The sequence below is a fragment of the Aquila chrysaetos genome, chromosome 22 (assembly GCF_900496995.4).
Source record: "Aquila chrysaetos chrysaetos chromosome 22, bAquChr1.4, whole genome shotgun sequence".
NCBI classification, from domain to species: Eukaryota; Metazoa; Chordata; class Aves; order Accipitriformes; family Accipitridae; genus Aquila; species Aquila chrysaetos.
Genome location: NC_044025.1, coordinates 13165714 through 13190046, shown reverse-complemented (window position 1 = coordinate 13190046; position 24333 = coordinate 13165714). Strand labels below are relative to the sequence as shown.

The 24333-nt window shown below is 39.8% G+C and overlaps 1 protein-coding gene and 1 long non-coding RNA gene across 2 annotated transcripts in view; both read right to left on the bottom strand.

The window, feature by feature from the left end:
* Positions 1–3782: 3782 nt before the first annotated feature.
* Positions 3783–5007, bottom strand: LOC115334243. Its single transcript, XR_003921072.2, has 3 exons — positions 4827–5007; positions 4139–4240; positions 3783–4034 (listed from the first exon to the last, which is right to left on the bottom strand). It is a non-coding gene; the product is annotated as an uncharacterized LOC115334243 (long non-coding RNA).
* Positions 5008–9691: 4684 nt separating this feature from the next.
* Positions 9692–24333, bottom strand: part of CLINT1 (clathrin interactor 1) — a 53654-nt gene continuing 39012 nt past the window's right edge. Inside the window, exons 7-12 of the mRNA XM_029998000.2 lie at positions 22274–22517; positions 21659–21740; positions 17197–17274; positions 12879–13174; positions 11941–12145; positions 9692–11457 (exon numbers count right to left, since the gene is read on the bottom strand). Of these exons, the coding sequence (XP_029853860.1) occupies positions 11096–11457; positions 11941–12145; positions 12879–13174; positions 17197–17274; positions 21659–21740; positions 22274–22517 (1267 nt within the window). The 3' untranslated portion in view covers positions 9692–11095. The remainder of the gene's footprint in view (positions 11458–11940; positions 12146–12878; positions 13175–17196; positions 17275–21658; positions 21741–22273; positions 22518–24333) is intronic.

Here is a 24333-nt window from a genome sequence, read left to right as displayed (position 1 = left end):
TACAGGCAGAAATCGTGTATCGTTTATGCACAATGATGCAGTGGAGTAAATCCTATAGAGTAATATGCTTTGAGAGTATGGATGCTGTGATAGAGCAATCTGTAAATGCACCAGCACAGGCTTGAAGGAGGAAACCATCCCCTTTCTGTCCTGCCCTTCTGGAGCATGAGGCTCAAGCGCAATAAGTTTTTCCCATCAGAGCGTGGTCAATGGAACAACCATACGACGTGTTGATCAGGAAAAGGATGTGGGAGCTTGAGTGGAAAAACTGATACTATCGTTCTAATGGCATAGAGCAGCAGGAAGGACGGCAAACAGGATACTGCGCCGCGCTCGGCGGAAAGAGCACAAAACGATGCCGTGGCTGCAGAGGCTGGAGTCAGCGGTGGTCTGTATTACGAGCATGGGAAAAGCTGGACCAGAAAGCAGAAAGTTACTGATCTTACCCTTCTCTACTGGGAAGAAGGGGGTTTTGCTGATTCTTTTAGGGAAAAGCAAGCAAATGTTAGGCAACATCCCAAAGTTGTCAAAACGGTGGAAGAAACAACTGGAGAAAAACTTACTTTTAGTTGTTTGGAGGCTCCAAAATGAAAGCAGTGGGAAGCTGAAAAAAGGGGGGGACTCTCTGCAGGACCTCCTTGCATCCAGGGCATTGCTGGGAGGCAGTTCCAAACCCAGGGATAAACAGGTTCAAAGCAATGCTCAAGGGAATATGTTTATGCCTCTCCTGCGAGCTGCTCTAACACCTTGTGAATGTGGCTAGGAGTGGGAATGTGCCTGTCCTGTTGTTTTTTGGTAGTTAAGGTTTGGTGCAGATGCTCTAGCAGGTCATGTGGTGGGAAGATACTCTGATGGTAACTCTTCCAGTGTCACTTAGAGTTCTCTTTGGGGTGTCATCAATATTTTGGCAGGCTTGAAAAACTGTGTGTATGTGAGATGACGGCGCTTCCTGGCCTACAGTTAGATCTTAGTCAGGGGTTTGAGCTTCATGGCTAAAAAACCACCTACCAAATTTGCACAGGCGCATCTGAAAGCCAGACGGGCAGCATGCGGTGTATGAGACCATTACCGACCGGGGGTTGGGAAAGGGTTCCCTGGTGGGAAGCACTGGCTCTGCTCGTCCAAACATGCACCCGCAGGCACCCCTGAGCTGATGTGTCACCCCAGTGGGGGCTCCTGGCCCCTTCTCACCTTGATGTTGGGAGCGCCGGCAGGTGACGTTGCAATGTTGAAGTGAAACTGGGTGGTGGAGTCAAGATGCACCGAAACAGGTCGTTGTAACTTGCCCTAAAATCAGCCCAGTGGTGCAAATTGGTACCAACTCCAGTCTCTTCTAGCTCGCCTTTGGCACTCGCTGTGTTCCTTGTATTGCAGTAACGTTTGCATGTACGTAGCCTAATTTACAAAACTGCTTTGTATCTGGGTTTGCCCACCCTCCTCATGTGCTGACAGTTTTATATTGGTAAGATAGTAGGTATTAATTAATTTATTTTAAAAGTAGCCACGTGCTTGTCATTCCTTGTTGGGTCAAAATGCTCCAAAGTCACCCATTCCTCAGCTTGCTGTTTTAATTAAAAACACAGGCCCTTAAAAGAGGATTGTACTGTCTCCAACTATTCAAGACATGGCAAATGTTAGTGCAGCAGAGTGTGAATTGCTTGCTGAGAGCCATCCTCTACCCTGGCCTCACATCTATTACCAAGTGTAAACTAATGAACAAAGAGCTGGCGTTTGTCACAATATCCAGTGTAAGGGCTTTCAAAAAGTGCTGCAGGCTGACATGGAAAGACTGCAAGAGGCTGCAGTCCCTGACCTCAAGAAAGGCTTCAAAGGAAGCTCCTGAAAAGTTTTTTGCAGCACAAAAAAGAAGTTCTCCTGGTAATGTAGCAGCCAGCACACTTTAATAGCTAAAACTGCATCAAGGCTTCTGCTGACTGGGTGGAAACAGCATCTTTGTTTTGCATGTAAATGCTGTTCTGTAATGTCTTCTTTTGCTCCATTAAAAAAAAAAAGGACTTGAGACTTAGAAGATGAAGGTACCGGCTTACACAAGCAGCCCACCTGCAGCAACTGAGCTGGGCAGCGTGCGAGGGATGACGGAGCTGGGGAGCAAGAGCCATACAGGTGCCAGTTCCTGCGATGGGCTGGGATGCTGCAGTCCCAGCTCGCAAGGAGAGAGAAGACCCTGCCTCTCTCAGAGAACAACGTAGGGAAATCAGCAACGGCTCAGGCACCCTCCTTTGCTGTGAGTCTGTCTGGAGTGGGAGCAAACAAACGAGTCGGGGGGAGCTGCGCGGTGCAGGGAGGAGGCAGCAATGCATCGTGCAGTGCCGCCTGCGCGGTGCAGGGAGGAGGCAGCAATGCATCGTGCAGTGCCGCCTGCGCGGTGCAGGGAGGAGGCAGCAATGCATCGTGCAGTGCCGCTTTGGGGGGAAGAGGCTGCTGAGCTCACACTGCGGTTGTGCTGGTCGCTCGGCTGTGGCCACAGCCTTGGCTGTTTGCCTCCTCACCAGCTTTTGGCCGCTCCAGCTGTTTAGCTGCCCAGTGTCGGGGTTGCTTTGCCCGCAGCACCGTTGTTTCTCTCGTCGGGCTGCAAGTCCTAAAGCCAGAGACAGACCTGGTCTCTGCCTGTGTGCTGGACCGTACCCCGCTGGAGGGCATTCCTGAGGCTGGGAACCATCACTGCAGAGATGCTGGCAAGAGGGGAGACCGGGGCAGCTCATCTGGCCAAAATGGTTTGTCTCTATGTTGAAAACTGTCATCCTGTCTCACCCCCACTGCCACAGCTGTGCCGGCGAACGGGCTGTACCCTGTGGTACAGGCAGAGCACGTAGCTCCCGTCAGTGATGTTTTTCCAGCCCTTTTTTGTTTGCAGATCCTTAAGGTTTCCCATGAGCTGCAAGCCCCAGCGTAGGGAGTGGAAGGTGACGAGCCCCTGGTTTGGCTCTTACCCACAGCCCAAAGACAACGTCCGTGGGACACAGACCAAGTACGACTGCCTGCTGTCAGCAGCGCTCTGCTCAGTCCCACCAGCGCCGTTATGGACCTGGAGTCCAGGTGAAGGGGAAGGAAAGCGATGCTGTGACAGTCGTACGTATGAGACAAAAATGGAGAATGTCCCAGCACCGGGTAGGGAGATTCATGGGCATCAAAATGGGCTGGAAAACCACTTGGAGCCCAGTTTAGGAAGCTCAAGGTGGAGGCAGATACTTCCTCCTCTCCTTTTTAGACCTCGGTGGAACTTGGGAGGTTGTGGTCCCCTCGCTGGAAGGGCAAGGGACAAGGGGCCAAGAGAGGCTGGGGTAGAGACACACATGAAAGAATGGAATTTCCTGGCTTTTAGGAATTTAACCCTTGGTGTTCTCTGATCCTGGATTTTGTTTGCAAGTCAAAAATGGGGAAAGATTTTGGTAACCTCATAGTATCACCAACAGTTTGTTAAAAGACTAATTGCCAAGTAGCTTATGCATGTGGGACCATTAGTAATTCTGTAGCTATGCAAATTAAAACAGTGATGTATGATTTATAGCTTTAATAATGTTCTGAAGGCTCTTAAATTTTAATCACTTGCAACATCCTTTTTAATATTCAATTACTTTATTAACTAATTAGGTCACTTGCTGAAAAAGCACATAAGGCTGGTGCTATTTTAATATCAGCTGAACATCACAAAATACCTTTGAAATGGTGTAAATGGTTTATTTATTTTAAATAGATCATTAAGATGCTATAATTAATAAATCAATTACAGAAAAAAGACAAGAAATTGATAGATGCCAAACTACAATAGTAGTGGCTTCTCTGCTTACTTTATATGATGTTCACAGGGATGCTGAACTCAGTGAACGTGGCTGCTGAAGCACCTTCCTAGATAATTCGTATTCAGCTGAAGGGATAAGGTTGAAGATACGCTTGGTTCATTATAGATGCTTTTTGTATGAATTTAGCTTTCTGATTGATAAAAGCTCCACAAATGACCTTGAAAAGTTGAAGTATTTAAAAGGACAGCCCTCCTATACAGCTTGCTCTTTTGTCTGTCTCAAAAAAGATAAAACCGTAACATCTTAGTCCTGCTAATGCTGGGATGAAAGGCAGAGCTCTTGAGGGAGGGAAGGTGGGTTGCTAATCAGTGACCTACCTGCTCTACTCAAAATGGACTAGCACTTGCTCCTACTCAGAGACGTGGGCTGAGGCAGCGCAGCGGCACTCGCATCCGAAGCAAGAATAGAAAATTGTACACCTGCAAAAGCCACAAAGATGCTCGTCTGTAGTGCAGAGGTTTACACCTCCAGTTTACACCAACCCTTGATGTAAAACCAGAAGTTTGAGAAGTTAAATTTGTCACCAGTGTGGCTGCAACTCTGAAACAGACTTCAAATAATCTTCCAGTTTAAAACTTAGTAATTAAGGGTAAGACAAATACTATTCTAGGAATTAAGTCAATCTTTTTAACAGATTTTGGCTTAAATTATATCAATGTGATGATACAATGTGCAATAGTTTTCTCTCTTGAGAAGTTGCTAGAAAAGATCTGCAGTAATTACAGAGCACTTATGTTCCCATTTTAACTTTTCATGCTTCCATTTTCTCATAACTAAAACCTGTAAATTGGGGGCAAAAAGCTTAATGCTACAGTGATCTTTCTGCTGAACCTAAGACTGCCCTTTACAACTGAGTTGCAAAGAAAACAATTCCAAATCTCAATTTACAGAGAGTTTCCAGGGAACTAAAACATAGATGGTTAAGTCTGGCTCTAAAGCAGAGTTGAGGCGAGGTACAAGACTGCTACTCCAGTTCCCCAGAACCAAAAATAAATCTACCCCTACCTCTGTCCCAGGGGAGCCTGCAGGCCTGTTATTCAACCGGTGACAGTACCCTGTACCATTACTGTGGCTGAAGATGAAATCATAGTTTTTCTCTTAGGAAAATTCTACTTAGTTAACATTTCTCATCAAAATGACTATCACTGCCTCAAGAGGCTGCTGTTCAGCCTGACTATCCATTGAAAGGAAGAACATACTAGACTAATCCAGCCCAGGTTAGACAGCTGTGCAGAAGGGATAAGGATACTTAAAATAATGCTAAATCCTCTTCACGTTTTATGGGAGGTGCCACAGGAAATGAAGGTGCAGAACAATACAAATATAAGATACCAGACGCTGCTAGAGTTTGGGACAACATACGATGCTGTGCACCTTGGAACGAGTGCAGATAAAACTCTTAGGGGGGCAGAGATATTTATACAGTCAAATGAGGTCATCATCGCTGTTTTTAAGGGTGTTTATTTCACCCTACAACAGTCCTGTTGTACAACATGGCTCAAGGGCTGTTCTTTAGGCTCCTTACAAAGCCCCAGGTCTCAGTCAAATAGGTGCATTTTTCATCACATTCCTGTAACTTCTCCCCAGTCATTTATTCACGTGATCGATTCCAGTGTCGCTCAAATCATTTGTGTAGGACAAACCACATCCTCCTCCGTCAAACCGAAAAAGACAGACTAGCTGGAATTGCGAATAAGAGGTCACCAGTGCCTCGAACACAACCGGCATCGGGAGAAATAAAGAGGCAAAATGCAGCAGAAACCACCCGCAAAGCTTTGCGAGGCCAGCCCTCTCCCTCCACCCTTTGCCGTGAGGCTGCAGCCGCCTTCTCCGCCACGGAGCCGCTGGTAGCGAGGAGCGAGCGTTAACCTCCCCAGCTCGATTCAATGTGACAGTGACACTTCACAGCACATTGCATCCAATCTCATTTGAAGCTGACAAAGATTGTTTCTGTTTTATATCTATTGGTTTATTAATGGCCTACAGCCTCTTAAGCAGATGCATATTCATTAGATAGCCAGCTGTTAGGAGGTTCCCAGATGTCGAAAGTAGCTCTGTCTTGCAATGCATTCTTTTTTTCCCTTATCATGAAACAAAGTAATTGTAGCTCTATTAAAGAACCAGTTAATTACTGAACCAGTACCTTATGGCATGATTAAAAAAAAAAAAAGCTGCAAATTTGTGAGGAGTAAAGACATTTTTGAAAACAGAGACTAGCTGAGCCTTTGCTGTCCTTTACACATGCAGAACTTAGATGTAGAGACCTGCATTACTGAGTGTAAAGAACCTCCAGCTGCAGACATCCAGGGATACCCTAAGTTCTGCAAAGGCACCTTTCTTAATTTTCCACATTCTGCAGAATTTCTCTCTTACTTCTTATCCTGCCTTAGCTGAACAGTGATCACAGAAGCACATAAAAAATGAAAATAAGACACATCTCAATTTTTAAAGGTCATGTTACATGGAGAAGCAAACTTCCACAGCATCCCAGCTAGATAAAACTGTAACCAGATCACTGAACAAGCTGTTCAGATTGACTTACAAATTCCACAGACCATCCTTTCAGTCTCACAACATTAACCAGGCTCACCTAGTTGTCTTTGCAACTTACTATTCCTTTTTTTTTTTTTCCTCAAAGCACTGAAAGCAGTCCCCAAAAGGCAGGTCTTAGCAGCATGGCTAGAACAATAACCATCCTCGCACCACCCCCCCCCAGGAAGCCCTCCTCCCACTGAAACGTTTAAAACATTACAAGTCAGCTCCAAATCCAAGCGGTTTGGGTGAAAAGGTTCATGCTGATTCTGTGTTTCTGGCTGATGGGAACGAACTGCACAGCCATTCGGTCCATCTCATCCCACAGCAAGAGCCTCCGAGGAGCAGGCAGCGCAGTGCTGCTTTGTCCCCAAGAAGGAGCTGTGCTTCAATTACCAATATAGGAAGAAGAGGGCAACCACTGTTCCCGAGCTGCGGGAAGAGCTCCTGGGCAGAATAATTGAAAGCACACAGGTATTCAGTATTTAGTTTCCAATTCTCTCATTCATACTTTCAATGTTTGACAGTCAAATCTGTCAGCAAGTACCTGGAGCTGTACAATAAACGATTTTTCACTGTGCTGACAGTTCAGAGTACTAACAAAAAAAAAGTTTCCTCTGCAGTCAAATTAAATATTTCACTTAAAACAAAGAGTTTCAATGTGTGTGCAAACCCAATGGGTTTGCCTGAAACAATTCTGAATTTTAGTCAGTGACAGCTTGGAATAAAACTCGGAAGGGGGAAAGAAAAAAAAATTAAAAAAAAAAAAAATCACATCTCCATTAAAAGCTTTAATCAGAACCAAGTGATGGTACTATAAAATGTCATATGCTATAAAAGTGTTTACAGTCATGCACAGAGGAACATGGAGGCAATTTTGTAGAGTGACTCCTGGAGCAAAGGCCTCTGAGAATAAAAGTGTCTTTAGATATTTGTTATCCTGTTATAGTTGATATCACCTTGAGTATACAATGCCTGCCTGCATTATGTAAACACTTCATTGATAAATCCCTCCCCCACCTCCCTTAAGCTGTGTCAGACTGTTCTTAGCTGACAGATATAGCTGAAACAGATGCTGCTATAAATACCCTTGTTTAGCTGTTTTGAATATAATTTCTTTTGTAGAACATGGTGGATGCTCTAGTTATCACTGAACTTGCACCTGTGCTGGAATTTATTACTCTTTTATACACATCAAGATGCATTTTTTGAATGATTCTATAAAACACACACACAGGGTTGAATTCTGATGCCCCTTTCTCCTCTTCTTAAGTAAAGACATCCTTTACAAAGGATTTCACTAATTTTAACTGAACTCTTAAGTTTAGAAGCTACAGAATCCAGAGATGGTAAAAGCTTACCTTTTACAACCAGACAAACAGTTACTTCTCTCTATTTACTCCCTGTAGGCTCCAAACTCCCATGACAGTTGCTGCTTTTCAGCTTGGTGTGAAAAAATGATGCAGCTATGTTGGCAATGGTCACAAAGCTTACTGTCTGGGTTTTTGAACCTCATGCACTTTGGACAACAGCATGATAATATAAGCACACTTTTTTAAAAAAAAAAAAAAATGTAGAGTATAACTTGTGAATAGTCAGAGGGAAGAGCAAGGAAGTCAGATTTTTGCCACAGAGCAGTGGGGAAAAGCCAAATACATGCCAGTATGATAGCACACCATGCAGTCGAGTGCTACATAGCACACAGCCAGCTAAACGTAGGCTTCTAGACAGTTGGCAGTTGCAGCTGGACCTGGCTTTAAAAATGAAGAAAGGAGCTGTACTAACTAACATAATAGCATGATTTAGGTTATATCCAAGTTATATTAGGCAGCAGCCAATAAATGGGAGATCATCTATCAGCATTCACACAGTAGCTCATTTGTATTTTCACCTGGAAAGATAATTTCTATTTTTAATATATTATTTTGCTCATACCCAAAATACAGAGATGGAAACACATTTTATGATATCCACCTTAAACAAGTTCAATATTGTTTTAAGCAAACACAACCCATTTTGTATTCAGTCTTTTTATCTAAAGATCTAAACCATATTCTGCTAAGCACTGCTACCTACGATCCATATCCTTTAACTCAGGGAGAGAATGGGATAAAACTTCTATGCAACAGGCTGTCATCACTGCAGGTTGAAGATGCATGGGGAGGCACCTGGCCCATCATCTGAAGGAATCTGTCTGGGTTTTCTTTTCTGATGTTTATTTTGGTTCAAAGGACTTCGTGCTCATTCACCTGCAGACAACCTGGCTGGCTCAAAAAACTTCTTTTCACACTCCATACAACCTTCTTCATAATTAGGATACTGGTCCATAAGATGAACGATATACGGTAGGCGCAGTGAAATCAGTTCAGTGCTACAACTGCTCCATAAGACTATGTACCCTTGACTAAGATGTAATGGACACAACCACAAAGGAACCACTCTAAACTGACCAAACGTTTTCCACTGGAGTTATTCTAACCCCTGATAAATATACTTCATTATAATTAATCTCTTGATTAAAAGCTGAATCACTGGTTCTTCTGAAAAGATGTGAGCAACCCAAACAAGGACATGATCTTTCAAATCAAAGCCAACTATTTAACCAGCTGAATTTACCTTAAAAGGACAGCATTATGAATAGACTCTCCCTACTCCTCAGAAAACCTCCTGAAGACTATTGAGAAGCACTGCACTCCTTCAGCACAACTAAGATAGCAACACTGACTATAGATTTAGTTTTCCTTACCACCCATCTAACGCCCCAGGAACTAACTAGCTTTCTTCCCACCACAACTTTGTACATACTGAGCCAGTTTGAGTCTTCCCATCTGTTAGAACTAGAGGTTTTGAAGATGATTATTCCAAATAAGTTTAAAGGTTTCAGAACAGGAACCAGAGCGATCTCTCCTACTCAGCCGTTAAAGCTTGCCTTGATTACTTTGATGTAACAACACTTGAAAGCTCCTATTCTTTGAAACTAATTTAAACACATTGAATTGTTGAAAGATTAAAAACCGCAGTCAGCTAATTACACTCACTCTCATCTCTTATTCAGCAAATGAATCACTTTTCATTACCACTTAGCTGAAGTACATGAATTTCTGCCTAATTAGAAATGTTGTAGATGGAGCATTAGCAAGGCTGGAACGGGTCAGGATATCTTGCCTGCTTCATTTTTAATTCCTAACAGTAGAGCCAGATAGGAAAGGCTTCAGATAAGAAGTCATTAAACAATTTTAAATTATTTATAAAAATTACTTTGCCCAAATTATAATTATTTTTTTTCCCCAAATGCTCTCATAAACGTCAAATGGAATGAAAGGAAAAGCAGCCCAACATTGATTTTAATGAACATTTTAATGTTATGTATAACAGAACATTATGAATACAATGGAAACAAAGTTTTATCAATTTAATAATAAAAAAGAAATCCAACATAAGAAAAGGGAGGCAATAAATTTCATACCTATAGTATAGTGCTTATTCTTAACAATATTCCCAGTTTGTGAATATAACAATGTCTTTGTATTCCAGATTCTAGAATCATGATTCATGTGAACTTAAATGCAGAATTACAGAAGGAAAAACAAAAACCCCAAAAACCTTAATTCATCCTTTTGTTTTCAGTAAATCAGTAAAATCTTTGACTGCTACAGGTTTCCTTTATTAATATATATATTTTTTACTCCTCTATTGGACTCCACAACTGCTAATGCCATATTTACACAAAAGAATCATCAAATGTGGTATAAAAGCTAAGATCCAATGCTGTTGGATTAGGTAGGGTTATAGATTTACATAACTTAAGTGTAATTCACCTTGTTATTTTTTTGTAATGATGATGCAAAAAAATAAATATTTTTGCCTTTTGACTGCTGCCGATGCCCTAAACCAGTGGCTCCATAGGGATATTGGTGGTACAAAGGATGCTAGAGTGCCACTGTAAAAGAACTGCAAGAAAGTGCATTTTCTGGAGTTTTCTGACAGGAAACCTTCCAGCAGTCTTGGATAAAGCTTCTCCCAGACTTGCACTGGATATCAGTTATAACAATAGAAGCATGTTAAGACCCCCAAAATCTGTTGATCACCAAATTGCTGAGAGAGGATTTTTACAATAAAAATTTGGGTAGTATAGCAGTGTGGCTGGAACATTAGCAAAAGTATATATACATTCCAGGTCCCTTTGAATTAGCCATAATCACATATGTAAGCCATTTTTGGACAAAAATATATATTCTTATAAAAAACTGATCATAGTACTTGAGTGACTTCAATTGTGGACTCAGTGGTAGTAAAAGGAATGATCCAATTATGACAAAGCTATCAGGGAGAGGGGGAAAAGAAAGTCAAGGTCTTCAGGAAAAAAGAAAAGTATAAAATTAGATTCAAACATTTTTACCCAACCCCATTCCAGTCTTCCATCAAGTCTCAAAGTTAAAATTAGTTCTTCTACACAGGAAAGGTTTTTTTGATGGTCTCAATACAAATTATTTTGCAAAATCATCTAACACATTCCTTGGAAGAACCTTTCACCCCTCCAGAATTTGAATACTAATTATTTCCACACTTAGAAAATAGCTTTTGGTTCTTTATGTAGACACTTTAACTGATAAAGAAAAAAAAAAGTATTGATCAGTGTTTTCCATCCCTTCCCCAGCTATATTTGTGCAGCTAAAAATCCTTCATTCAGCCTGCCCATTTGTTTTATTTTTATTTCATTTTATTTATTTATTTTACAATCTTTATTTGCTAAAATTGGCAAAATTTGCAAAGGCATCTTGCTTGGGTTGTACAGTCCCAGGTGTCAGAGAGGTCATAGCGATATTGGGTACCCCCATTCCTATTGTGCCTGTCAAACCCATTCCTGTAGCTGGCACTCCCATGTTCATGTTTATTCCCATCATTCCCTGGTTCATCATAGGCGTGGGTCCCATGGAGGTCATTCCCATCGTACCTGACATCACACTGGGCATTCCCATCCCCACAGGAATGGGCCCTCCCATCAATGGGCTTGTCTGGGGTCGAACAGGCATCATGTTAGACTGAGGACTGAGGTTCACAGCTGCAAAGTTTTGAGTCATGACATTCATAGGTTGTTGCATATCTGCAAAAAAGAGAACAGGGTGCAAAAGCCATTCATCAGAATCTGATGCTGAAGGTGCTCGTGTATTTTAAGAAACTTGTGGCAACTGCTGTGAACAAAGATAGCAAAAAATGTAGCTATTTTGCTCGTTTCCCTGTTTTCTGTGTGAAGACTCAGAAAACATTTACAAAAGTTTTAAATAGCATTTTATAACAATACATGCTACTATGCATATTCTAGAGAAGTTCTAGAGATTGGGAAGCCCGAAATCAAGATACAGCAATGGTGCAAACTCTACAGTAAAAACATGCAAAGACACCAGCCTCCTAGCATGTCAGTCTCCATTTCGAAAATACCACTTTTGTCAGAACCATTGCAGTAGTTTAAGAAATAATTATGACAATGTAGGAAAACAGTAATTGACAGACTATTCCATCTCAAGGACAACCTACTAAACACATACAGGGCTCAGCGTGCATGCAAAACAGTGCAATAATCACTTACTTTGTTGCTGCATCATGGTATTAAGTGATGGCTGCTGGGGTTTGGAAGGCTGCATCCCAGGTACTAAATTGTCCAAACTGATATTTACACTGGGATCTGACCAAGTTGAGGGTAGAGTTTTGCTTGCATTCTTCTGGACCATCTCTGTGCTTGCATTATAAAGAGGGTTAGGCTTCGGCATCATAGTGTTCACGCTCTGCAGAGGCTAAAAAAGAAAAGTTTGTTGGGATCCACTTGAAACAATTTAGCAATAGGAATCACGACTAAACAACAAGTGTTAATTTTTCCACAGAAGACAATAAAAAGCCAATGAGATTTTTAGCCATGAACTTCAGCTCTTCCAAAGCAGTGTTGCCACGTGCTGTTACGCCATTAGAATGGGTTAAAAGAATATTTTGTAAGCTAGCATCAAGCTCCCATATCAATATGTGGAATGACAGTGATCATCTGCGGTCAAGTTTTGAACTCAAACATACTGATTTTTTCCTCCTAACACCAAGCTGACCTGTTATGGTTTCCAAAAACACTCTCCAGTGAAGCAGGCACTTCTGTGTTTTGGAGAACAGACTGGTCCTCACCTCCATCTACTTGAGGCTGGAAACCTATAACATTCTGTGAAGTATGGCTTTAAGGTTTAAAATATCATCAACCTCGTGTTCCCCAGCAAAGCAGCAACACTTCATAGAACAATGAAGACCATCTGAGAGAAGACTAGCTTATAAAAGGAGGCTTTCCAAGAACATTTGACACTTTGTCTTTTTAGGAGGTTACTCAAATATTTCTGGACAAAACTTTCTTACAAAATGCTTATTGCAACATTTGAGTGACTAGGTATGGATTCCAAGAGTGCAATGGATTCATTTTCAATGTTGTGATTAAGGAGAAGGCAAAAGATTAATTGAGGAAGGTCATAGCAAACTGTACAGATAGCAGCATACCTGTGACCTTGACATGGGTAAACTGATGCCCACAGCATTGGAGCTCATCATAGAGAAATTCATACTTTGTGAAGAGGTCATGGTTGTCTGAGAGGGGCCCATCAAATCAAAAAGGTCAGTAGAATTTGAAGCAGTTGGAGGCTGGCCAGAAGCTGGCTGTGAGCTACTGAAGAGCTCTATAGCTGGCTGCTGTGCCGTGCTGCTGAAGAGGTCTCCAGATGAAGCACTGGGACAAGGAGAAGCTTGGCTGAAGGCACTCCAGTCACCAAAGTCTCCATTTCCACTTGTTGCTGTACCTGAAGGAAAGGCAACAGTGTGGGAGGAAGGAAGACAGAAGAAAGGCAGAAGACTTAGAGAAAGGCACTGAGCAAATGCCATATTCCATCAACTGAAACAAATGAGAGCTGATTTGTGTCCGTCCAGATTAACATCTGCAGGTAGAACCTCCATCTGGACATCATTCCCTCTCATGAATATTCCAACAATTTTAACAAGGTAGCAAAGGAAATATGAAACACCCATGCACAGAAAGTAAAAGGATGTTTGATAACATGTCACCTGTGGATGCAAGACAAGTAGGGACAGGTTTTCTTTTGCTGAAATACAACTGAAAGATAACTTAGGGGTAGATTGGAGGCTCTAGTCAAAACAACACCTAGAACTTTGATAACATTTATCAACTTTTTAATCTCAGTGCTCTGGTATTTGCTGAGAGAACAGTTGTCAGGAATGAACTACTTGATAAACCAAATTCCATCACGATAAAACAAAGACAACTACTTCAAAATTTGCTTATATACAATTAGTAGCTCTTTGTATAAAACAATGCTGAGGGGAATAAAAACCAGAACTTTGAAAGCAGGTTGCCAAGGAATTCTTATTCGAGGTGATAAAGAATAATTTCTTCCCATCCCATGAAGTGCTCATGTAAAACACATTAAGTTTTCTAAATTTGATTCCTGAACTAACTGCCTTGGCTTGAAGCAGCAATTCAATCTTTGATCTAGCAATTCTCTCAGCAGAAGCTTTGCTGAATTCTTAGTTCATCACTTAAACTTTGTTTCATTTCACTATACCAGGGTTTTTGTAGACAAGCATTTAAATGAAAACACAGCAACTTACAGCTCTCTCTGTATCTTACTGTGAAGAGCCTAACAGTATAAGCTGTTTGTAGACAACTGCAAGGGTACCTATTTCAGGATCACAGATGTCCAGAGACACAAACCAGTGAACTGAGAATATGTCATAACCTTTGAGTCAAATGGGAGATGTTATCTCCCTTAAAAACACATGTTTTTCTATTAACAAGAAAAGGGTTACTTCACAGGAGTGATAGGGGAAGAAAAGCTTACAAAAATATCTACAGGAGATGCTAAAAATAAAGCAACGCCATTTAAACAGCTCTCATTGCTACATAGTGAATTGTGTTCCAAGTTTGGGCCATTGTACAGGTCAGCTTTTTGATTATGTCACTGATATACTTTTGGTACTTCAGCTAAGTCACAAGCAATGTCATTGCCATATGAAATGAACTTTGAGTTCTAATGAACAGTGAAATCATTCCTTGAATTTCTTTAAATGAGCAAATGAAGATTCAAACATGTAAAGCTGGGATAGATGAATCTAGTACCAGTTTCCACTTCCTAACCTATACAATGGCTAGCTCTATAATGGCCATCCACAGCAATTTTCTACAACTGTATTCCACCCACTCAAAAGGTAACTGCAGTAGTCTTTTACACTCCATGTAAATATTTATCAACATACACCTTCAACCTTTAGTCATCTTTATCTTTACCAATACATTAGAATTTAAAGAATAGGAGAGTAAATCTGTTCACAACATCCAAGTATTGCCAACAACTCCAGTGCACAAAGTAGACTAATATTCATTAGCTTAGGGCCTTACTAGAACATTTGCTTTGATCTCCCTCACAAAGAGGGGCTATATTAGAATGTTTCAATTAGTATTACATATTAAAAATTAAAACCTACTTTAAATATTCCTGATAGATAAGTAAATGCTGAGTGTGCTCCTTCTATGTTCAGACCTGTGCACTGAGCACAAATAATGGAAGTGGGGGTAAAAGGGATAAGGTTTTGCCCCTTCAGTAGAACTTCAAAGATGATTAATCAAGAAGGAAAAGATTTCTAGAGGGGCTTACGCTGTTCAGGAATGATTAATCATTTCACAAGACTTCTTGTCCCTTGCATAATGGTGATTGGAATAGATTAATCATATTAATGCAGATAAAGGATTGTATCAATTTAGACTGTATTAACACAGAAATTATTTGCATAGTAGGCGGCTTTGTGTTTGCAAAACAACTTGGTTTCGACTAAGAAAGCCTGTAAAAAAATTAGAGGTGTTCTTTCCTGACAAGCAAATTAAAGGTGTATTAACTAATCCATGCACAGTACAGCTTTCCTAACACAGCAAAATAAAGGAAGAGATATAAACACGCTGACTAAAAGCTGGCTCGCAGGTAGATTTGCTGATCAACTTCGTTGCTATTCTTTTCTCATTTTGGACTTAATCCTACACCCTGGCTGAGAACCCCAGTCACAAATACCACTGCTGCCCAAATTAACTTCACAAAAGATAGCCAGCCAGCTCCCTCCACTCCACGTTTGCAGCACTGTCCTGTCTGGGTAGCACTGTAGGCTCCCAAAAACACTCCACCAAAAGGAAGCTGATTGCTTTAGGTGGCTTACCAGCTTTTTTTTTTTTTCAGTCCAATTTTAAGGGAAACGTTTTTCAGATGGTGGCCACGTCTGCATAATAGCTTGTATGTTTGCAGGCAAAATGACTGCACATACACTGAGCCAACCATATGGACACACGACAGCTCTAAACTGCACGCCATGCAACCAGGCAAGGGCAAAACTAAGTGCTGTCCCAACAAGCATTACTAAAGTCTTGCTCTTGTGATTGGCAGGGGCTTGTTCATGCCTGACTTAAGTAAGGTCTAGACATCTTTTATTTAATAGGCTTCTCCTAAAAGGGAAAAAGACTGTAACAAATTGTTATTTAGCCAAGCTAAAATGAAGTGTTGGTCAGCTTCATGCCGCAAACGCATATATGCAACTTCAAAAGCCATCAGTGAGGTTTTACTGTGTATAGAAAACATAACTTGACTAAATTCCCCTCCAACATACCAGGCCTTCCAATAGTAACCCAGACATCATTGGAAGCTTTGGAAATAGCCTGTCGCAGGCTCCCCTTGTTATGCCATCTGACAAGGCCACCATAATTGTGTGCCTCTATATAATTAGAAACTTGTTGTTGTTGTTGTTTTTTTAAATCTTCGGAGACAGGTGGGAGCTGAGGACATCTTTAGGGACTCTTCTTTTTCTAGCACAGGTGGGCTGCTACTTTCCATTGAACATGATCCCATCTTTTGGTTTTGTTCAACTTACCCATTTAATTTACTGTCCTGCCCATAACACTAAGGTTCTTAAGACTGATCTGGACCCTCTGCACATGTCCAGAAACTATAAACAGCAACATAAACCCCTTCTAACAACTTTTCAGTTCACAGCATTATCACAGGCAAACCAACCAGACTACCAAGCACTTCATGCAAGTCTTTTTATCCCACCAGAGCAGCTAACTTTTTTTTTTTTAAATAATTAATACCTACCTGTATCTGAAAAACTTTCAAACTGTTAGTTGAAGTATTAGAAAAATGACTGGGTTTTATTGCAAATAAAATAGTTGAATAACCTTACATAAAACCCTGGGAAGACTAGGATGATTAATAATGTGAATGGTCCTATCACTACAGCCAATTTTCCAATCATTTTTGAAACACAAATACTGTCATCTTGAAGCATTCATCACCGTAGAACTCCAATTAATATAGCTTCTTGCCCACAACTGCAAAAGTGGGACGCGCTGGGCTGTTTTTTTAATTGTTTAGTGAGCACTCTTCAGCCAGCATTTAGACCCACACTTGGTTATTTCAGGTTTTACTTTTCCACTTCGGAAGTCACGTCTTATTTCAGTGTGTTTCAGAATTAGACTTGAAGCTATGTTTTAAGTCTTATTATATGCTTATATTATTAGATGAACAGGGATATATTTGTAACTCCTACTAACATTTTTCTGAAATAAAGTTCATGAAAAGTTTCAGGTCCAATGAGACGTGTGCAGTGCCAGACAGTAGATATCTTCCATACTCAGTATAGCACTTGTGGTCCAGTTACATAAACACAGTTTGCCCCGGAAAGGGAAGTGACTTTCAATAATGCCGTGTGGCATCTTTTCCCCTCTTTCTGCCCTTAAACAGCATTTCAATCCGTAAATTAATCCTACCTTGCGATGATGGGAAACTTGCTGAAGCAGCAGCTGAACTAAAATCAGCAAATCCTCCAAATGGGTCAGTTGATCCACCTAGAAACAGAAGGAAGCCAAATGCTGTTACAGGATTGTGCAAAGATCCATTGCAACAACTGCATGTGGGATTTATGAAGAAAAGCTGTTCTGTATTTGGCAAGATGGATTTATTGATTCTGCTCCCGAAGTCAGCACTGTTTTTCCTGTTCATCACCACACTATATTTATACAAGCCTGAGCAACAATAAACTGGATTATTTCCAACTGTCTTGCAGATCTTGCAATTTTGTTTTCCTAGGGAAGAACTAAAATACGCAAGTTTTTGCTATCTCTAAAAATAAATATGGCAGGATTAAAAAGGTTAACAAGTTTTTAACTAGTGAGGGATGCTACTAGTTTGTGGCAGTTTGTAAAATTAAAACTTTAGAAGCATAATGTATAAAAGCCAAGCATTTTTATTGTATAAAAGTTAATTTATTATGCTTACTATGAAAAATTACATGTCGCCTTATATTTAGTTTTTGTGTTGCTTAAAGCATGAATGATTCTGCAATGATCTTGAATTGGGATTTCAAGGACAGAGCTTGCATTTGTGTTCATTTTTTTATAAGTTTGCTTCCTTTCTACAGCAGGAACATTAAGTTTTCCAACCAGACATTTGTATACAGCATATAAATTATTAATTTCTGAATACAGCATAGTAACAATTTTTCACTTTAAAAATAGAGCCAAGGTATAAAAACAGAAGAAAGATTTAAGAACCATATTGGAAAGCTGCTTTTTTTAAAAATAGAAAAACAACAAAAAAAACAGTTTACAAAAAAAAAATCATCTAATTATTGTTGATACTGCTTTTAAGTAGGTGTTCCACTGACCTGAGAAAGCTAAGAAGTTGACCTTATTTGTTTGTCCTCAAAGATTTCACCTCCAAGCAGTCCCACCCTTAGAAGAAGCTGCAGCAGTTCAATTATTTTGCTTTTAGTGTTATGCGTACATTATATAGGTTACATCACAGCTGCTTAGCCTGCAGTGCTTAGAAACTAGCCAGGTGGGACTGGAACATCTGTGCTGCACTCAAACACCACCAGGGACAGCTTCCAACATCTGGTGCCATTTCTGAATTGTCTTATCGCTGCAAGACATTCTGCCCCATCTGCTACTCTCAACTGGGTTAATTAAACTAGAACCATCTCCTTTTTAATAAATGGCTAGCAGTAATAAAAGGAACCATTCACTTTCTAATACATGTGTACTTGTATTTCTTTTTAATGTTATTTTTACTGTAGACTTTGCCAGGAAGGCAACTGTTCTTCCAAGGGGAAATGTTTTTTCTTGCCAAGCGTGTAGCATATGATATAAAACATGAGAAGGGAATGCAAGGATGGTCTCTGAATTTTCAGAAATATAGCACTACTGAAATCCTTTTACCACCTTTTCAAGGGGGAGAAGATTTCACACAAAGTTAAGAAATTTCTTCAACACAAATTCTGAAGTAATCTAGTAAGCATCTTACATATGTTTATATACAAGTTTTATACCGACTGCAACCTGAGAATGAAAAAGGGTAAAATGAGCCAGTGAAATATCAAGCTAAAAAACGGTTCTGATCGTGTTTACTCTGCCTACTGTAATGAACATTTTAAAATAATTTTTTTTCATCACATGTGTCCTTACCGACTTCAGAACAGGGTAATGCTTTGAGAGTTTATACGCAGAATGAGCAACACAGATGACATACTCTCAAACCACATCCTCAAAAAAATCAATGCTCTCTTGCTACACCTATTATCCCTGGGCTGTTTGACAAAATATCTAGGGATTAATTTAATTTTAAAAACAGAATTAGGTTCAAACCCAAAATAACCCCTTAACATTTTCAGTCAAGTCAACTTTTACTCCACCACTATTGCCTGTTTTCAAACGAAACTGAATTCTCGAGAAAGGTGGCAGAGCTTAAATGAATGCAGTAACTCTCTAAAGAAAGGTATCACCAGCTAAGATTAAAGAACCCCATCTCCAGTAACACCAAAACAATTACTTCCAGCAGGTCTAACCACAGATTCTACATCTTCTCAAACAGATTGCTCCTTTACGGCAACCAACTGTCCCCCTTACGTACAAATTGTGTTGCTTTAGTAATGTGTAACCCCCTAAGCCTCACCAACCTTCTTCTACATCTCTGCACCTGAAAATACATAGATAAGCAAATTCTGAGTTCCCTGAATTCACATGACTTCCCTGCCAGTTCCTTCACAGGACAGATCAAAGGCTGCATTTGACCCTTTCCCTGTGTCTTGCCTGACACTGGGAATGTTCCCACACCCTGTGCTGCAAGGAACAGTGGTCATAACAAGTGACCTGCACGTGAAGGACAGTGCTAATCTTCTCAACATGAGCTATCCTCAAAGATTCCCATGTGAGATCTGTCACTACAAATGAACCCTTTCCATCTGCCTTCCCAGGTCAGCAAAGAGGTTATTTAGCAGGACCAGCTGGTAATATGCCTCTTCTCAACACCATTTCTAAATGCTGCTTTGGAAAAAGAAGAAAAAAAGGCAAAAAGGAAAAAGGCTTACTACAACAAAGAACGAAACTGATAAAAGATTCAAATGCACCGTAATATGGAAGCTGCTATAGTTCTGTTTGAAATACGGGAAGGCTCACTTTGAATTGGAGACATCTATTCTCAATGTGATTTTATTTTTATACATAAAGACATATACATATGTACATAAATAAAACCAAAAAGGGCTCTAATCTCTTTTCCCATAGAAATAAGAATTGGATAGGAGACGTTTCAGTATTGATTTGGGCTAGTGGTTCTGATCCAGGATCTTAAAATTCCATGGAACTGTGGTAACTCCAATGTACAACGAACACCTTTGTATATGAAGGGAATAAAACAGAAAATAACACAAAATAAGTTGTTCCTTAAATTTGGGGGCATTTGTGCTTAAAAAACCAGATGTATGAGATGAATTTTATTTCTTAACCATAGGAATTAACACATATTTCAGAAGAGACATATAAACTTTATCTACTTTCCCAAAAATAAAAATGAACAAAGTTTTAAAGATCTACCAGAAATAAGAAAGAAAAGATTGAGACAGATCTCTGGTACTAAATTACCACGTCAATTTCCCTCCCCTCCAATAGTTTTGATATATTTTATATTCTATTAAATACTTAGAGGTCGCATTTTGGTAGCCTAATGATGAAAGGAACTGTGTCGCACAGAATGCTCATAATACTGGCTTTGCTCATACATTATAATAAAAATACCTAGTGTGACATATTACAGGGGTCCCACTACAATACACTCAGAAGCGGTATATTCTGACTTCAGAATGGAAGTCAGTAAGAGTAGTTTTTACATATGCACGAATGCAGCCACCTTGCCACACATGTGGGCCTCCAGCTACTCTGGACTGCCATTTTTTGGTACTTTCTCTGTGATTTTACATTTTCTTTAAAACAAAGACAGAGCTGATATCTGTGGTCCCCAAGATACACACATACACTTCTACAAACAATGTGAATACGATCACATATATAGTAAGAGAAGTTGCTTATTTGTAATGGAGAGAAGTTACATGAAAGGTTTCTATCTATGTAAAGACACATGCTCACATTTTATTTGCTATTCAAAGTGATCTTTAAACAAAAATTCTGCCCACAGCTAACTCTCTCCCAGCTGTGCTGTTAGACCACAAATAGATTAAGTCCTTTGTCTATTCCACACTAGCCACTATCAAAACTGTCAATATTAAGAACAGTAAGCACAATAACAAGCAGGTTTTGAAAAGCAAACCACCAAACCCCTGAACTCCTCTATCAATCATGTATGCAATGCACTGAAATTTAACACACTCCTAAAAAGAAACTGCATTTTGAGAGCATAAGGGTAAGTCCATATGAAGGTTAATGGACTTAAAATTCAAATGCACATTTAGAGAGCGAAGCGACATGTTTTACAGTGACTGATTTTACTTTTAGGTAGCAATTTCTTTTTGATATTAGGGTTGGGATCAACCAAGTGCCAAGACAAAATAATATAAAGAAACAAGTGTACCATATATTTTAGATGAAAGCTTATATGAAGATCATCCACCTCCAGCTGCCTAGGCTTTGAATTGCACTATGAGAAATGCTTGAACGTGAATGGATTGCACTTGCTTTTAGAGTTAATTATAAATAACTGCATTACAAACACAGTTTCTGACAGAGTGATCTGGCAGTTAATCTTTGTGCTGCTAACATTTATTAGTCCCATGCAATAGCACATAGAGTACCTTGCTACAAAAGGTTCTAGGCAGCTCCAAATTTTCTGAGTATTCATTTCTCAATTTATCTACCACTCTATCTATATAACAACAAACAAGCTTATCCTCTGAAATGGTTCAAAGTATGCATTAAGAAAATAAAACCAAAATGTGCCTACCTGTTGAGACTGGCTGGCTAGCTCCATCAAACAACAGATCAACCAGGTCATTAGACGACTTGCTGCCAGAGGGTACAGAAGCCTGAAGAAGAAATCACACAATAGGTCTCATCTCATGATGTCATCACTCATCTTAAATGACATTGAGAAGTTTTCTGGGGTTTTTGGGTGCTTCGTTTTGTTTTGGAGAGATGGCAGATTTGTCTTTGAAGCCAACAATCACTGGAAGCTGGCTAAATTTCAAATCAAATAGTGAACAGCTAGTGGCTCAGGTTTTTTTTCTGGTAACTGAAGAACTTGATAACTTGTCAATAAGTGTGCAGGTTCAGAGAATCCTTCACACTTCAGGCCAAGATTTTATCTTTGCTTTCCTGAAGAGAGTAAAACATGGTAATGACTACATTTAAAAAATTCTACACCTTAAAACAATCACACAAAAAGGCATTTGGTAATTAAACTGTTCCATTGCCTTTGAAAACCCCAGTTAAGCATTTCTGATAAAATAGTTCCCTTGAAGGCTGCATAACAAAAATTCTATCCTAAACTAGAAATTGTCTCAGAGGTTAGAAGAAAACTGGTTCCAAAGTCATGTTTTATTGTGCTCTGCTGTCTCACCTTTGCTGTTGGCTGTGCAGTATGAGCAGCAACATTTTGTTCTGGACTTGCTTTATCCCCTGTATAATGTGCTGCTGCTCCCAAGTCAATGGTTTTTGAAGGATTTGCTGTGCGTTTGTGTCTGGTGGTGGTAGTTTCTGTAGCTTGTGTAATATGAATGTGTTTTGTTGTCACAGTCTCCTCTTCATCTTTAAATTCAGCTTTGGGAGATTTACCTCTTCTTGATTTTTCTTCATCACTGTCACTAGAAAAACAAAAGCCATGGAATACCATTCATGACGGACTTAAGGGGACATTTGGCTTAAGCCACAAGAGGTTTTGTTACTCTATTTCCTTGTAGTTATGGTTTGTAACAAAAATACTGCTTCTTACATTTGAGAAAGGAAATGTTTTACCCTTACATAATGCATCTACATAACACAGCATTGCACCTATTGTACAAAAGTGATGAAGAAAAGCAAGTTATTTTGTTAAACATTAACTACAAGTCCACAGCAAAGGATAATAGGAAATCAGTGTTTAAATCCAGTACATTTAATTACCTTCTGACAGGAACTCCCACACACGTTATGTAACACTTCAGCAACAAAAGTTAAGTTAGCAGGTCTGCTCAGTACTTAAACCAAGAGACAGAAAGCAGTGAAGCAAATACAGGCACTATCTTTTGGATTTCAAGAATTCCATTCCTATTTCAACTCATTTCCCTTTCCAGAGAAACAGGCTTTTATATTCTTTAAGATGTTTGCAGAAAAGGAATGTTTACAGAATTATACAATACAATGACACTATTCATTTTCTATCAGAGAACACATATTCATTCTTAAAATGTAAAAGAACAAAAGTGTCACCATTTTAGGCAAAAACTTTTTAGATGTCACTGCATAATATTTAATCTGTTACATTTTCTACTTTTATATTTTAAGTCTTTCACAAACAAACCAATTGCCCCCCACCAACAGACACGTTGCCCATTATCATCAAAGTTAAGATTTGCACATAACAGTGAAAATTGCTGTACAGAAAGCTTAAATATATTGAAACGTATTTTGAAATAGCAATTCCCTTAGCAACATAGTTGAAAGTGGAAGGTTTTTATATTTTAATAATGCACTAGAATACTAAAACTACAAAATTTAGGAAAGGCTTTCCCTTTGTCGGCAGGAATACGACAGTAACTGCAATATACTCTGGAGAGTAGCCTTTGTTCTCTGTTAACAACAGAGGGGGTTTTGGAATACACTGCATGTGTCATTTCCTCTATACATATTACCTACTCACCACAGGGGATGGCTCAACTCATTAACATCAGTGAATGTAAATGCTCACTCCCTTTTTTAGTTCTTTATTTTTAAAAGAAAAATATCATAGCTGCTGGCCAACCTAGCGCATACCAGCATTTGCTTGAGCCAGCCTTACATAGACAAGTGCGCTCAAATGGCATCACCTAACCTTACCCTCCCAAGGCACTTCAACCCTGACTGGAAACAACACGCCTACTGTTCCAGTTCTGGATTTCTGCAGATAGCCTGCCTATGTGCACAAATACACCAGAGGGGACCAGGAACCACATCTTCATTTGTGACATCAGGATTTTAACACAAGCCCCCAGAGAAGACTGATCTGCACATTAGCATGGTATACATGGTACATCCATCCTAAAAGCCTCAGAGGTGTGTGGATAATGTTGCCTTTTAGATGCATGTTCAAAGTATCCAAGACCAGGACAATAACAACTAAGGCTCAAGTCTCTTAAAACCTGCTGCAATGTATTTCTTGTCATCACTACAGAGCTGCCTAATCCATATACACATTCTGTGATGGTTGTCAATCACTTCAACTCAAAGTCTGATCAATGGAGCTATTGCTACAGAACTGGTAGAGATCAATCTCACTAACGTAAGAATAGAAAAAAAGTGAGTCTTTAGTGATCTACAGCAAAATAAATGTCTAAAAGATTTGAGAAAAGAAATTAAACATATATGCCAGAAAGCAGGACAAATATTACAATACTCAGTTTTCTATGACAACTTGTACTGCTTCCAAACTGTCTCAGGAGATCT